Source organism: Mobula hypostoma, chromosome 20 (assembly GCF_963921235.1).
Source record: "Mobula hypostoma chromosome 20, sMobHyp1.1, whole genome shotgun sequence".
NCBI classification, from domain to species: domain Eukaryota; kingdom Metazoa; phylum Chordata; class Chondrichthyes; order Myliobatiformes; family Myliobatidae; genus Mobula; species Mobula hypostoma.
Genome location: NC_086116.1, coordinates 14,953,138 through 14,970,289, shown reverse-complemented (window position 1 = coordinate 14,970,289; position 17,152 = coordinate 14,953,138). Strand labels below are relative to the sequence as shown.

The window sequence follows — 17,152 nt, the reverse complement described above, 5'->3', positions numbered from 1 at the left end:
GAATCTCGTGTGTAAAAGTCAGGAGTTGCCCATTTGTAATACAAATGTATCATTTATGATCCCGCTTTCGATTTCCCTTTTCAAAAGGTGTAGCAAGCAAACTTTAAAAAATTAAACCAGGAGTGGACAGATTATTGGGAGTGAATTTAACTGAGAAGTTAATGGGAGCTGAACAAGATACAGAATAGAGTAATTTGCACGTTATCTGGAGCGGAATTATGAATGGTAGCTAGACAAACCAAGTGCGCATGTGCGGTTGTGCGCGTCACGTGTCGGGACGTCAGATCCGCTGCAGCGCCGGGCCGCTATCGAGTTTGGGCCGTTGCGGTGCCCGTGGTCGGGGAATCTCAGCGCTCGGGTCCCGGAGCCTCGCTGCCTGCCCGCCTCTGAGTCCGTGCGGTACGGTACGGTTCGGTTCAGGTCGTGGGAGGGAGGAGGAAGGCCTGATGTAGGGGTGTCGGTGCCGAGGTGGGAATGTTCGGGAAGGGCTGACTGGTCGTGCCGGGGTCAGGGTCGGCGGATTGGTGGGTGGGGAAGGGGAAAGGACTGAAATGTTGGCCGAGACACACGTGAATATGGAGGGAGTTGGGGGAGTCGCGTGTGAATGTTAGGGGTAGATGGAGGAGAATGGTTGGAAGGTTTTGATATTGGGAGGGACATATTGGAGATGGGGAGGGCAGAGGGAGAGTTGTCGTGTGTGTGCCTAGTGGTTGCCAGAGCGGTTGTGGGACGTGGGGTTTGGGGCATATGGATGTAGGTTGTGTTTTGTATAGAGATAAGGGGTTGTGTAGGTTGTTGTGAAGGGAGACTTCTGGGAGAAGGTTCTTGGGAACCGAGGGGAGGGTGTTAAGCAGTGGGATGGATGTGGCATTGTTTGTTTGGGTGTGGAGTGTGAAGAAAAAGAGTGGCAGTGTGGCTAATGAGGAAAGGAACGTACGTTAGGAGGTGGTGGAATGTCAATGGAAGCTGAATGGTTTGGGGATTGTGATGGTGAAAGTGGGAAGAAAATTGGGGATGATGGCAGGAATGAGCAAGTAAGGCAAAGTGAGAATTGGATGAGGTAGTGAAGGGCTTGAGGATTGATGCAGAGAGGGGAGTGGAGAGGGAGGAGGGTGTCTGGGTAAGCAGAAGTTATGTGGTTATGTATAGAGAGCAAGGTTTGAATCAAGAATTGACCCTGGTCATTCTTGAGGCCAAAGTCTAACTATGCCTCCCTATTTCTGCAGGTTGTTGGGGAGCAGAGTGGAACCAGGCTGCCTGGTAGCTGTGTCCTGAGGAAGGGAAATGGCGATGAGACAAACTCCTCTCACCTGCAGTGGCCACACGAGGCCTGTAGTCGATTTGGCTTTCAGTGGGATTACACCTTATGGCTTCTTCCTAATCAGCGCATGCAAAGGTGTGAATGGGGTAGATTTTCATGGTACTGCTACTGAGGTAGCATCGAGTGTTTACCATACCATATGGGGTGCAGACATCTGCCTCCAGGCATTGTTGAAGCAAAAGTGGCCAGTTGGCTCATTTTCAAGTCTCACCTTGCTGTAACCACCTCACTTTGAAAGGGTTAGTTGGAGCAAGGCCCGACCACAGCCTGGAGTTCAAACTATTGCTGTTCTCATTTAGTTTTGCTTTAACTATTAATATTTGTGAATAGAGTGGAGACGGTGCAGAAAATTCTGTCTTGAGTTCTTTTGCTATTTGATGTGCAGCATAACTTCAGGTAATGAAGGAGTACACACTTAAAATAAGGTGTCCTCATCATCATCAGGTGCCATGCCCAGTTTGAGTTTTGACTGCCATGGCTCACACACTCCTGTTTTGGGTCAAGTGGATCAATTCATTGGTATTCATTTCCAGTTCTCTGGCTGCTGTCTCCATCATCATTTGTCTTTGCCTTCCTCTTGCTTTCTTCCCTTCAATCTTTCCCATAATTACCATGCATTCTAACTCCTCTTTCCTAATCACATGTCCAATGAAGTCACGTTGCCTTTTCATGATCTCATACATTATTTCTCTTTTTGTGCTTGCTCTGTTCGTGACATCCTCATTAGATATTCGTTTCGTCCACGATATTCTTTGCATCCTCCTCAAAAACCACATCTCTGCTGCTTCAATTCATTTCCTCATGTTACTAGATATTGTCCAACATTCTGAGTCATATAACATAACTGGATAAACGTAACACTTCAGTATTCTGAGGCAGGTTGTCATGCCTAGTTTAGTATTGGTCAGTATCCTCTTCGTTCTCGTAAAGGTGTCGTTTGCCATCTCTATTCTTCGTTTGATGTCCAAGTCGCACCTGCCATCTGATGTCACCCAGCTTCCTAAGCAGCAAAAGTTCTGTTCTTGTTTTATGTCTTCCCCATTTATTCTCAGCCTGCAGATCGGATTCTCCTTTTTGGATATCACCATACATTCTGTCTTTTTGCAGTTGATAGATAGACGTATTTTTACACTTCTTCAACAACTATATCAATTAAGTTTTGTAGTTCTTCCTTCATACTTACAATTAACACAGTATCATCCACATATCTAAAATTATTGATGTTTTCACCGCCAACTTTGATTCTCAAGATGTCTTTTATTTTTTTGTACTATTGTTTCACTACATATTAAACAAATCAGGGGAGAAAACATACCCTTGTCTAATGCCTCTCTTGATTTTCGTAAACTGACTCACTTCTCCATCTATTCTTATAGCGGCAGTTTGTTCCCAGTACAGATTTCTGATTAGGCGGAGGTCTTTCAAATCTAGATCTAGAGTTTCCTGTAATATTTGTTGATATTAAGGGAGAGGAGGTGTTGGAGTTGCTAAAATACATTAGGACAGATAAGTCCCTGGGGCCTGACGGAATTTTCCCCAGGCTGCTCCACAAGGCAAGAGAAGAGATTGCTGAGCCACGGGAATGGTACCGGAGGATTGGAGGGAGGTGAATGTTGTCCCCTTGTTCAAAAAAGGTAGTAGGGATAGTCCGGGTAATTATAGACCAGTGAGTCTTACATCTGTGGTGGGAAAGCTATTAGAAAAGATTATTAGAGATAGGATCTATAGGCATTCAGAGAATCATGGTCTGATCGGACAGTCAGCATGGCTTTGTGAAGGGCAGATCGTGTCTAACAAGCCTGATGGAGTTCTTTGAGGAGGTGACCAGGCATATAGATGAGGGTAGTGCAGTGGATGTGATCTATATGGATTTTAGTAAGGCATTTGACAAGGTTCCACATGGTAGGCTTATTCAGAAAGTTAGAAGGCATGGGATCCAGGGACGTTTGACCAGGTGGATTCAGAATTGGCTTGCCTGCAGAAGGCAGAGGGTGGTGGTGGAGGAGAGAGTACATTCAGATTGGAGGATTGTGACTAGTGGTGTCCCACAAGGATCTGTTCTGGGACCTCTACTTTTCGTGATTTTTATTACCGACCTGGATGTGGGGGTAGAAGGGTGGGTTGGCAAGTTTGCAGACGACACAAAGGTTGGTGGTGTTGTAGATAGTGTAGGGGATTGTCAAAGATTGCAGAGAGACATTGATAGGATGCAGAAGTGGGCTGAGAAGTGGCAGATGGAGTTCAACCCAGAGAAGTGTGAGGTGGTACACTTTGGAAGGACAAACTCCAAGGCAGAGTACAAAGTAAATGGCAGGATACTTGGTAGTGTGGAGGAGCAGAGGGATCATGGGGTACATGTCCACAGATCCCTGAAAGTTGTCTCACAGGTGGATAGGGTAGTTAAGAAAGCTTATGGGGTGTTAGCTTTCATAAGTCGAGGGATAGAGTTTAAGAATCGCGATGTAATGATGCAGCTCTGTGAAACTCTGGTTAGGCCACACTTGGAGTACTGTGTCCAGTTCTGGTCACCTCACTATAGGAAGGATGTGGAAGCATTGGAAAGAGTACAGAGGAGATTTACCAGGATGCTGCCTGGTTTAGAAAGTATGCATTATGATCAGAGATTAAGGGAGCTAGGGCTTTACTCTTTGGAGAGAAGGAGGATGAGAGGAGACATGATAGAGGTGTACAAGATAATAAGAGGAATAGATAGAGTGGATAGCCAGCGCCTCTTCCCCAGGGCACCACTGCTCAATACAAGAGGACATAGCTTTAAGGTAAGGGGTGGGAAGTTCAAGGGGGATATTAGAGGAAGGTTTTTTTACTCAGAGAGTGGTTGGTGCGTGGAATGCACTGCCTGAGTCAGATACACTAGTGAAGTTTAAGAGACTACTAGACAGGTATATGGAGGAATTTAAGGTGGGGGCTTATATGGGAGGCAGGGTTTGAGGGTTGGTACAACATTGTGGGCCGAAGGGCCTGTACTGTGCTGTACTATTCTATGTTCTCTATGTATTTCAAATAACTTACTGTGTTTCACTTTATCAAATGCTTTTGTGTAGTCGATAAAACAAATAAACAAACCTTTTTGCACTTGAATAGCTCGTTCTGATAGTATCCTTAACATCAATATCACGTTTCTTGTACCAAACCACATTGTTCTTTACCTATTTCAGCTTGTATCTTACTTTTAGCTCTTGTCATCAAAATTCTTAGAAGTATCTTAGTAATATGACTCATTAAACTTATGGTCCTATGTAATTCACATTCTATTGCTCCAGGTTTCTTAGGAAGAGTGATAAATACTGATTTTTTTCATCTCTTCTGGTATTATTCCAGTCGCATAAATGTCATTGATTAAATCAGTAAGTTTTTCAGTTCCATAATCTTCAAGGGCAATAATTTATTCTATTACTAATTCATCAGGACCTGCTGCCTTTCCTTTCTTCATCTTATTTATTGCATTATGAACTTCAGATTTTAAAATACTTGGACCTTCAATGTTGTTCTTAATTTCTGGTTTTTCACCTTGATTGTCTTCAAACAATTGCTGAATATACTCGGTCCATCTGTTCATAATCTCATCTTTTTCCATGATAATGGTACCATCCTTTGCTTTCAAACATCCACCTGAAGAACAGAGGAGCTTTTTACCAGTGATGTTCTTGATTTGTTGATGTAACCTTTTTGGATCAGTAACAGGGATTCTTTCTAATTGCTCACATTCCTGGTTTAACCATTTTTCTTTGGCTTTTTGACGTAAGCTTTTAACTTTTTCATCTAAGGACTTTCTTCAGTCTCCTTTCTTCCATTAGATTTTTGATTTCATCTGTCATCCATTTATTCTTTGTGCTTTTTTCTTTTTTAGGAATCACTGACTTTGCTGATTCTACCAAGGCATCCTTTCGAGAGTTAAACTTCATTTCTACATGATTGCTATCATCTTCAACAGATTCTATTTCTAGACTTTGAGATCTATTCCTTACTTCAATTGCAAATTTTTGTCTTAAGTTTTCTTCTTTAATTAATTGCGAGTAGTCAAGGGATTGTTCCAGATTTTGCTGCTTTGGTTTTTTAAGTCCAGGTGATAACACCAGAAATCAAATTGACTTTATTACTATAAACCAAAGATTTAGAAACTCAGTGACTCAATGCAAAACATATCCAGGTGCAGACTGTAATAGTGACCATAAGCCAGTGTAAAAGTAATGTAAAAGTAAAACTTAAAAAAACTAAGGAAGCAAAAACCTGAACAATAAGGTGTAGACAGCGTTAAGCATTGGCTGATGAGAGAACAATTATCCCCAACAATGGGAACCTAAGCTCTCCTCAACTACCTCCATCTTGAGGATCACCAGTAATGATATTTAATTGAATGGCACATAAAAACTGGCTTCAGGAGCTGGCCAGGGGTGGATCTTTTATTTTGAGCTTTTATTTCCCGAAGGGCAACATTAATATGGCACGACAGGATTGCTCTCCATTTGTTTGGATGAGCACAGGTCCGAATGTACTCAGGCTTTTTAGGGTTATGGATTCTGCTTGACTCGCGCTCCTTCGATCACCCTAAATGTATGCTCCCTCCATCATTGGCATACAGTAGCTTCAATTTTGGACATCTATCGCAGTATCTGCCTACGGTTTCAGTCCCCAAAGTGTCCTACCCTCGCAACTTCCATTACTTGTAAGGTGTACCGCAACCAAATTTTTCTGCTGATTTTTGTAACATTTTTTGCGGCTTCATGTCAAAGTTGAAGAGCAATACAGCAGGCTCTTTGGTTTGAGACCATGCAGGCTGTGTTGTCCCAATTTTCTCTGTTTGGCCCATATCTCTCCAGGTCCCTCTCCTACATGTAGATAACTAAGTGCTGCTTAAATGATACTTGTACCTGCCTCTTCCTCTGGCAGCTCATTCCATGAACCCACTTCCCTCTGCATGGGAAATGTTGCCCCTCATGTCCCTTTTAAAGCTCCCCCCCCACCCTAAATCTATGCCCCTAATTTAGGACTCCCTACCCTGGGGAAAAGTTGTTAATCATCCACCTTATCTGTGCCTTGCAAAATTTTATTTAAACACTTCTATGAAGTAAACCCTCATTTGCCTATCTTCTAATGAATAAAGATCTAGCTTGGCCAAATATTCCCTATAACTCAGGCCCTCTCTTTCAGGCAATATCCTTGTATTTTTCTGTTCTATTTAACCATATCTTTCCTGGAACATAATGTCCTAGCTCTTATACATATGCCCTTTTTTTATTAAAGCGTGTTCTCTGCTCTTTCCTATTTCTACATTGTTCTTAATATCCTCTGTTTATTTTCTCCATCTTTGGCAAACTTCAGCTATTGCTTGATTCTCTAACTTTTTTTGACCAAACATTTGATGATTTTTGCCTTATTGAGTGCAGCGTACTACATTTTGTTCAATGTCTTGATGCACTTTGAGAACACTACAGTAGAGCCACTATGTAAATACAAACAGTGGAATTAATTCTTTCATTAAAATTCATTGTAACATTTGGTGTTCATGCAGATGGGAAGCCTATGATGCGCCAGGGTGACACTGGGGACTGGATTGGGACGTTTCTGGGTCACAAAGGTGCTGTCTGGGGAGCCACGTTGAATAAAGAGGCCAATAGAGCAGCAACTGCAGCCGCAGATTTTTCAGCGTAAGTAGTGGTATGCTATGTGATGGGTGTCAATAACTTGTACAAAGCCAATTAATAACTTACCATTATCTGTATTACAAATGCTTATGCAGGGAAAAGATTTATGAGAGAATATTACTTGGCTTTATTTTTCCTTGGCTTTCCTTTCCATTTGCTCAAGTATTGCAGTCTGTCTGTGACAAATCATTTGATTTGCTTCTATTTATTTGGAAAGGCAATAGAATATTGGCTGGAGATGTGAAGCATAGCTTCTGACTTGGGTCATTTGCCTGGCCAGTCCCAGCCAGCTCTTTTTTTTTTGCCTCATCTCTTTTTCTGCCTTGTGAATGTTAAGAGGTTAGAGAACTTTTATCTCAGGCAGCTCTAATATTATGCATTGAAAAAGTGACACAAATTAATAAGGGTGTATATGTAAACTTGAAATGTGAGTTGATCTGTCTCGTGATACTTGTGAGCCTCATCGAGGCGATTTCCCTTTCAGAAGGTTCCTGATTTTCTAGCCATTTTAGCAGGCTGTATGAATGTAATAATCAGATTTGTCTTAAATTAAGCTTGAAATTGAATATTTGTTTAAAACCTTTTCACACTTGTATTTTTTTGTGCATTGAATTATTTTCATATGGCTTTTTTTTCCCTCAGGAAAGTATGGGATGCTGTGACGGGTGATGAAATGATCACCTTAGCCCACAAACATATTGTCAAAACTGTGGACTTTACTCAGGTAAAATCTCGTTTTAATTATGGCAATGTTTCTGCACATAATATTTGCAACAAAAGTAACTTGTTATTTCTTTTAACAGGATAGTAACAACTTGCTTACGGGTGGTCAAGACAAAGTTTTGCGTATTTATGATTTGAACAAATTTGATTCAGGTAAGGCATGTTGCTGTACAGAGGATTTCCTGTGTCAAGCATGGAGTTTTATTTTAAACAACCCCGGTCTGCTGCTGAAGGGATTGCATGAATTGTGACTGTACAATATTTTAGTGTTTGGGTTACAAAAGATTAACTATTCTGCAGTAAGATGATGTTTAAACTGGTGATTAGGAAATGTCCACACTAATGGAAGAACAGTACACCTTGACAGGTTTTAGCAGCTGGTTTGTGTTCATAATTCATGGTAAACTTGCACATTATTAGGAAGTTGCCAGTTAATAAATGCCTTGTAACCTTGTTCACCTAGAATATGAAGAAAGAATAAAAGCCACTTGCACTTTTATATAATGCTTTTCATGAGCTGGTGCCCCAAAAGACATTGAAGCTGCTGGAATTCAGTGCTGTAATGTGGGAAAAGCTGCTATCGACGTATGAACCAGAATCCATGAACAACTGACCTGTGTGCTTCTGAGCTTTTTGAAAATTGGTTGGGGAAGTCAATTGATGGGATGTGAACATATTAAGTGACCAAAGGTGGGAGGGGAGTCGTGTGTCAAAAGGTCCAGCAATACATCCAAGTAGAATTGTGAGCGATTACTCGATGACAGTGAAAGAATAAAGGAATTCAAAATTGGAGTGAGAATGTCAACAGTGAACTGTTGAGAATGGTGCATGGAAGTAATACCCAGGTGGATTTGGAACTGCTTGATTCTTTAAGAACTGTGCTGATGAAAACTGTTATAGTTTCAGAAAAAAATATAGTCACTTCTAATATGTTTGTCATTCATTCATGAGAATATAATTTTGAGCATTCTTTTTGTAACAGAGCCTGTGGAGATCAGTGGCCATAGTTCTGGTATTAAGAAAGCACTGTGGTGTAATGGAGATAAACAGATAATTTCAGCAGCTGATGACAAAACAGTAAGGTGAGAATTTTTAAGAAATGATCAAGTTTGGAATAACAAGAATGTTCATTTAGATGTACATCTGGTATGCAAATTTGAGTGATTTTCAGGAGGGTGAACCCTCGGAAGGCAATAGGTACATAATTGCCTACCGGGACCTATCTCGTAGGGCTCTGAAAACCTGTGCCAATTGACTGGTGTTCAAAGACATTTTCAATCTCTCATTGCTGCATTTGGAAGTTCCCACCTGCTTCAAAAGGGCAAAAATCATACCAGTCCCCAAGAACAGCAGGATGAGCTGCCTTAACAACTATTGCCTCGTAGCACTCACATCTCTGGTGATGAAAGCCTTTGAAAGGTTACTTGTGGCTAAGATGAACACCTGTCTCAGGAAGGACCTGGACCCACTGTAATTTGCCTATGTCCACAATAGGTCTGCAACGGAAGTGATCTCATTGGCTCCTCATGTGGCTTTGGATTACCTGAACAATACTAATACTTATGTCAGGATGCTGTTTATTAACTACAGTCCATAGTTTAATACAATCATTCAAAAGGATTCAAAATACATTTATTATCAACGTAGGTATGTAATTTACAACCCTGAGATTCATCATCTTCACAGACTGCCACAAAACAAAGAAAACAATAGAACTTGTTAAAAGAGAAACATCAAGCCCACATAAAACAATTTGTGCAAATGGAACAAGAATATCAACCCCCTATTTGCAGAAATAACAACAAATCATGCAAATGGCAACAATAAAGAAGGAGCGAAAACACAGAAAATGAAACACAAAATTGAAGAATCCATGTACAGTTCATTGTTCATTAGTCCAATCCACAAACCACAGGCCCAGAGCCAGGTACCATCCTCGAAGGAGAGAGGGACCATTTGAATGCAGGGTTCTTCCCTTGGGAGTAGTAAGTGAGAGAGTGTCACCTTCCTTTGGTGGCAGCAGCAGCAAGTGAGAGGCTGGTAGCGCTGAACACTTGCCTTCTGCATTTGCCTCAATGTTATCTTACTCAACGCTTTAATCAGCAGGAAATGGAGTTGATTGTGGGCTTGCACCCCTGCGGTTTTGATCGGAAAATTCCAAACCCTGGGCTATTGTACCTCCCTCTACAACTGGATCCTCGATTTCCTCACTGGAAGACCATAATCTGTGCGGATTGGAAATGACATCCCCACCTCACTGACAACCAACACTGGCGCATCTCAAAGTTGTGTACTTAGGCCACTGCTGTACTCTCTCTACACTCATGACTATGTGGCTTGGCACAGCTCAAATGCCATCTGAGTTTGCTGATAACACAAATTTTGTTAGCAGAATTTTAGATGGTGACAAAGCGAGATCTATCAGCTGGAGTGGTATCACAGCAACAACCTTCCACTCAGCCTCAGTAAGACCAAAGAACTGATTGTGGACTTCAGAAAGGGTGAAACGAAGGAACACACACCAGTCTTCATGGGGAGATCAGAAGTGGAAAGACTGAGCAATTTAATGCTCCTAGGTGTCACCATCTCTGAGAATCTATCCTGGGCCCAGCGTATCAATGCGGATACAAAGAAGGCCGGTCATGGTATGTCACCAAAGCCTCTCACAAATTTCTATAGATATACTATGGAGAGCATTCTAACTGGCTACATCTCCATCTAGTATGGGGGGCAACTACAGGATCAAAATAAGCTGCAGGAAGTTTTAAATTTAGGACTAGTTCAAGGAGCAATGCCTCAGAAAGACAGCATTCATCACACAGGACATGCTGCTTCTCATTGCTACCATCAGTAAGGAGGTACAGGAGCCTGAAGGCACACACTCAACGAATTAGCAAACAACAGGAATTCTGCAGATGCTGGAAATTCAAGCAACATACATCAAAGTTGCTGGTGAACGCAGCAGGCCAAGCAGCCTTACTCACTCTTCCTTCAGTTAGTCCTGACGAAGAGTCTCGGCCTGAAACGTCGACTGCGCCTCTTCCTATAGATGCTGCTTGGCCTGCTGCGTTCACCAGCAACTTTGATGTATGTTGCAACGAATTAGCAACAGCTTTTCCGCCTCTGCCATCTGATTTATGAATGGACATTGAAGCCATGAACACTACCCAGCTACTTATTTAACTATTTAATGTATATATTGTAAATCAGTTTTTTATGTATTGCAATATATTGCTGCCACGAAAGCAACAACTTTCACAACATATTCTGGTGATATTAAACCTTGTTCTGACTATTATGTTTGCAGAAAGTTTGTTCACTTTAAGGCTACAGCATGGACATGGTCAAATTTGTAGAGATGATTTCTCAAAAATGATATTGAGAAAATGTGTCCCATTTCAAAATGTTTTGGGAATTGAGCAAGTGAGGTGTTGATGAATATTCTTTGAACTACATGGAAATTCCAGCTCCAATGCAGGACCTATGGCTTCCATTAAGACACATTATTGTAATTTTGTCAGTAGATGAGCCAGCTATAGCAAGCAAGTTTTCATGGAGTTTTGTTGATCTGCACACTCTTTCTATTTTGATTAGGCTCCATCTCTGTTGCCTTTCTGCTGCTTGTGTATTGTCTTTGCATTCTGACTATTTCAGGATTTGGTTCATGTACATTAAGCTAAATTTGGAAAAGACCCTGGTAAAGTAAACAGCAGATGGGGGAGATGTTAGTTGTTGGTATGGATGAAAGCAGAAGGAGAAATGTCTGAGACTGTGAAGGGGAGAAGAAGAAATGTGCAACCAAATTAAGGTCTGGATCAAGGCAGGTTTAATACAAACTCAGGACCTGGGCATGAGTGAGGTGGTGAGTCAGAGTTCGCACCTTAGGTTGATTGACAAAACTTCATAGTTGGAAAACTGCTTTCGTCAAATAGTATTATTTACTAGAATGTAAAGCAATGAAATGTATATTTAATGTGAAACTTTATTTTGCTTTTATAGGCTCTGGGACAGGACTAGTATGACCGAAGTGAACACGCTTAATGTAGCTTCATCTGTAAGCAGTGTAGAATACATACCTGATGGGGAGATCCTGGTTTTAACCTATGGAAAAACAATTGCTTTTCACAATGCACTCAGGCAAGTTAAATTTTATAACATTTGTAATTTCTTGGCAACTTAAATATACTATTTGTGTAGTTCAATCAGTGAATTTTGAGTTAAATTTACTAAATTTGGGATAAAATGTAACAACTTCATAACATGGAAGGTAAATCATGTTTGATAAATTTGCTCATTCTTTGAAGATGTCACAGGGAGACCTGATAGTGAGGAATCTGATGTAGTATATTTCTATTTGGCGCATTGCTAAGTGGTTAAGGCTAGTGATCTGAAGGTTACTAGTTTCAAGCCTTGGCTGAGGCAACGTGTGTGTCCTTGAGCAAGGCAGTTAACCACACATTGCTCTGCGACGACACTGGTGCAAAGCTGTATGGGTCCTAATGCCCTTCCCTTGGACAACATCGGTGGCATGGAGAGGGGAGACTTGCAGCATGGGCAACTGCCGGTCTTCCATACAACCTTGCCCAGGCCTGTGCCCTGGAAACCTTCCAAAGGCACAAGTCCATAGTCTCACGAGGCTAATGGATGCCTAAAAAAAAATTCTATTTCTAGAAGGCATTTGACAAGGTGCCCCACAGAAAACTGCTGCATGAATTAAAGGCCCATGGTAATGGAGAAACTATTAGAATGGATTAAAATGTAGCTGCCTCACAGCAAATAGAGTTCAAAGCTCAAAATAAATTTTATCAAAGTAAATGTATGTCACCATATACAACACTGAGATTAGTTTTCTTGTGGACATACTCAATAAACCAGAGTGCAGAAGACAACAAATTGCAAATACTAAAAGAAGAACTAATAATAAATAAGCAATAAATATCATGAGACGAGTCCTTGAAACGGAGTCCATCGGTTGTGGGAACCTTTCAGTGATGGGGCAAGTGAAGTTATCCCGTTTGGTTCAAGAACCTGATGGTTGAAGGGTAGTAATTGTTCCTGAGGCTCTTGTACCTTCTTCCTGATGGCGGCAGCAGCAGGAAGAGCGCATGTCCTGGGTGGCGAGGGTCCCTGATCCTGGATGCTGCTTACCGGCGACAGCATTTCATGTAGATGCGCTCAGTGGTTGCGAGGGTTTTAACCCTGATGGACTGGGCTACATCCACTACTTGTAGGATTTTCTGTTCAAGGGCATGGGTGTTTCCATTCCAGGTTGTAATGCAGCAAGTCATTATACTCCACTACACCTCTATAGAAGTTGGAATAAATTTTTAGAGTTGGAATTTACAGGCTGGGTCTTTGTTACTCAGTGCTTAAAAAAAATTGCTACCACTGATTCAGTATGGCAGTAAATTGTACTGTAGTACTGGGGTCCAAAAGGCTTTATTTTAAATAACCAGCTTGCTTTCGCTTTTTTTTGCTTTGAGTTTTCCTTAGAAATTATGGAAATTGGCTTATCCTCAAGTGTGCAAATGCAGAAGCCCCAAAACTTATTATTTGTTTCTACTCTATTAAATGCCACTTGTAGTCCAGTGCCAAATTCCTGACATTTCCCAGCAGTTACTTTGGGAAAGATGTCTTTGCTTGGATGGGAATCTTTGTTTCAATAGAGTGGAACTGCTATGATGGAGGAAGGAAGCGGGGGGGGGGGGCGGGGAGAGGAGGAGGGGGAGATAAGTAGGAGGTTATGGATTCTCTTTGAATTAATTGAATCACTTTATTTATTTTTTAATATTCAGCAACCATTTGTGTATTTGATATATTTATTTGGTTGTGTCAGATCAGGTCAGAACCATTTACAGGATTTAAGTTGCTGCCTGAAGATCTCTGGTTTATTGGTCTCTAATCTACCACTTTCCCACTCCCACCATCCTCTCTGCAAATTTCCATAGGCCAGAAGAACAGGTGGTGGTATTTTTGGGTACAAGCTACTGGGGTATAAGCAGGCATGGTTAGGAATGTAGTTTTGCACTCACCCTAACAATATTTTCACATGTACAATCAAAGCTTATGAGTTGCATCTATTTGCATTTGGTCTCAAGATCTGGGTGCATTGTGATATTTGGTGCTTTTTTTGTTTTACAGTCTAGAGTTGATCAAATCTTTTGATGCACCGGCTTCAATCAACTCTGCTTCTCTTCATCCTGAGAAAGAAGTTTTTGTTGCGGGAGGTGATGACTTCAAATTGTACAAATTTGACTACAATACAGGCGAGGATTTGGGTACGTCTTCATACTTTAAGTTAGTTCCTTTAACTATAAATTTTACTTGAAATGGCACCTTGCCATTTTAGAGCAGAAGTGACTTTTGCCTGTTAGACACTGCCAAATGTCAATTCTAGAATCTAAAATTTCTTTATGGAAATTTGTATTTCTGCCCCTTGTCAACATTTTGAATGATCTAATGGCACTGTTTGAGTCTTGAATTGTTTAATTGGGATTTCCATTCCATTTTCTGATTTGCATCCAAAACTAGTAATGATTCTCAGATGGAAATGACTGGTTTCCAGGCTGTTTATTGGTATTTGTTGTGTGATACAGGATTGTATTCTTGATTGGATAGACCAATCTTGGTAAGGAGCTGTATAAGCTGATTGTTTTCATATGCTTATAAATATTTGATAACATTGTCCTCATTAGGAGCTTAGAGAATTGAAGTGGAATTCATAATTCTAATTATGATGCATGTCATTAAGCATTGTTGTACAATTTTCAGGCCGGGCTGGGGTGTAGTATGTTACATTGAGTAGGCTGGTAACAATGGCCGATCACAGCACATAGCTAGTTATTTCTGTATGTGTATCAGCACAAGTATTAACTTGGACTGTTCTCAGGTCAGTTCTATGGAGGTCACACTTTAGCCATGATAAATCATGATATTTTGGATTGAGATCTTATTGTTCCAGGACATGACAAAATATATAATTTGCTCCATAATTTTGTAGATCTGGATTTCCTAAACTTTGTTATGCCATGGACCACTACCATTAACTAAGGGGTATGAATCCCTGGCTAAGGTGGAAGGTCCTTGTAATGCGTTTTGGGGTGTTTTTTTTGTCAAGGATCTCTAGCTAAGGAAATAAGTTAACTGTGCCTGATTGGGGTCTGGTGTAAGAAATGCCCTGGAATGAGTTGTGGCAATTGAAGTTACTTAGGTGTACTGTTGACAGTGATGGTGAGTATTGATCATTCTTTATTTAGCTTGTTTCCACATTGGGGGCACCGACTATTATTGTAAATTTTACAGTTAAAAAATACCTGATAACCTAAACAATTTTAAATTGTACCACTAAGAATGAAGACAGTATATTGTATATTTTATACTGATAGCTGAAAACTTTGTACATTATACTGGAGTATCTTTGAAAGCTTTCCCTTGGTAATTCCTTTAATTTTTCTAGATGTCACTCTGCTATTTGAAGACAGTGTTTGCTGCTTTCTAAAAGTACATTTGAATAAGTGGCAAATTAGTAATGACTTAGAGTTGACTGGCAGATAGGAAGTAGGAAATGGCATGTTGTGAGTACCTAAATAGATTGTCTGTTAACATCTGTACATTGAAGTTCATGTTTAGCCAATTTCCCCCAGGATCAATAAAGTATGTCTTGCTCATTATTGGAACTGCCCATGGTTTTGCTATTCAGATGTGTTGGTTGAGACATGAAAAATTCCACCAACACGTTCTGATGGTATTATTTGGCAGAATCTCTGAAGAAAGCCCTATTGCCTACAATTTCAGTGTTCTAGACTTGCAATGCACTCGAGTCATGGGTTTTAATATCTTAGATTTAGCTATACCTGACGTACTATCAATACTGCCTTTACATGAACAAATGTTAAATCAAATTACAGGGAAGTTCCACCATGTGAATATATTAGTTATTAAATTGGTTGTATTTCTTTCCAGTGGTCACTATGTTTGTTTTCTTTAACAGAGTCATACAAAGGCCATTTTGGTCCAGTTCATTGTGTACGATTTAGCCCAGATGGAGAGTTGTACGCCAGTGGTTCTGAGGATGGAACGCTTCGTCTCTGGCAGACAACAGTTGGCAAAACCTATGGATTATGGAAATGTGTACTCCCTGGTAGGTACATACTGGTATTTAGGTGCATTTTTTTGCAAATGCATCTTAAATCTGTAGTTTTCTGATCCCTAGTTATATGCAATGACTTAATTTTTTTTTTGACAGAATTGTTATAGGTAAACTCTCAGATGTATTTGATGTGTACATTTTTCAGACAGCTGAAATACTTGAAATTAATCATTTTGAATTGCATATATTTCACTTCTGCATATTTTTAATTACAGAGGAGCTTAGCTCTGAAAACTCTGATTCTATATACGGCACACCTCCAGAGGTAAAAGCATGAACTGTTAACTAGAAAGAAACCACCAAGCAGGATGTGGAGCAGAAGGGCATGCCTTCCAGTGTGTGGTTTTTGCAAATGCGGACAACTGGATGGAATCGTATCGATAACTCAAATGTCTGAAGACTACTCTAGTTAATAGTCTAAAAGACGAGTACTTGTGTCTACAAGTAGTAGACCTGTCCATATTCAGTGCAAGTGCTTTGCATCTTAGTGTTTAATTGAATCTGCTCAGCAGCACCTGTACATATAAAGTATCAGCAAAGATCTTTTCACAAAGTGCTGAAGTTGTAACATCATGGATTCAAACTTTTCCTTTAAGAATGCAATCTTTTCGTATAAAGGTTCTGTGCTAATATTTGGTTTACAAATTAAAGCTATTCAATTTGTCATTCTTTCATTTTAAGTGGTCTGCAATTTGTCGTCATTTTCAGCAATTTGTGTGAATGTCTTCAGCAGTCTTAAACTGGCCCTTGCATATTATCATACAAAACATCCCTACTCCTGGAATATTTGCATCCAATTAATAGTTTTGGAACTGAAAACATACAGTCAGAAGTAGTGATGTTGAGTTCTTATGAAAAGGTCCTTGTGCCTGCTTTGTCCTCTCAAACCAGGGACGTTAATCATTTGCAGAAATTGCACAAGTGCCTTGGCTGGTTTAGGAATTGAATTTGGTTTTACACCTTGTGACTGCAGTGCATACAGGCAGTGTTGTATTGTTCAAGAAGTCAGCTTGTTTACATAATTAAATTCATATCTGACTTGTCAATGTAAGCCTGTGAACCTGTAAATTTTCAGGCTATCTGACCATTACTGAAACTCCTGTCCTGGCTGCTTAATGCAGTAGTGACCTCTCATTTTGACACTGGTGCATGACCCATGTGTCTTTGTGTCCAAGGTTACACATTGAATCCACGACCATCAAGAGCTTTCAGATTTTTTGCTGCTGGCCCAGGATTCTAACATTTTCCCCCTCAGAGCCAGGACCTATCGGCTTTGTGTGAAGAGAATGGGCCATA

The 17,152-nt window shown here is 40.5% G+C and overlaps 1 protein-coding gene across 2 annotated transcripts; it reads left to right on the top strand.

Annotated features, from left to right (window-relative positions):
- Positions 1 to 263: 263 nt before the first annotated feature.
- On the top strand, positions 264 to 16,536 carry strap (serine/threonine kinase receptor associated protein). Of its 2 annotated transcripts, none has more exons than XM_063072124.1 (10): positions 264 to 399; positions 1,227 to 1,396; positions 6,852 to 6,987; positions 7,627 to 7,708; positions 7,788 to 7,860; positions 8,690 to 8,789; positions 11,707 to 11,844; positions 13,849 to 13,985; positions 15,698 to 15,847; positions 16,072 to 16,536. In XM_063072124.1, the coding sequence occupies exons 2-10, from the start codon at positions 1,285 to 1,287 to the stop codon at positions 16,131 to 16,133; spliced, it is 990 nt and encodes a 329-aa protein (XP_062928194.1). In that variant the 5' UTR covers positions 264 to 399; positions 1,227 to 1,284; the 3' UTR covers positions 16,134 to 16,536. The 2 variants fall into 2 exon arrangements, with proteins under 2 accessions (XP_062928194.1, XP_062928195.1); XM_063072125.1 differs by having other exon boundaries at positions 282 to 404.
- The last annotated feature ends 616 nt before the right edge of the window (positions 16,537 to 17,152 follow it).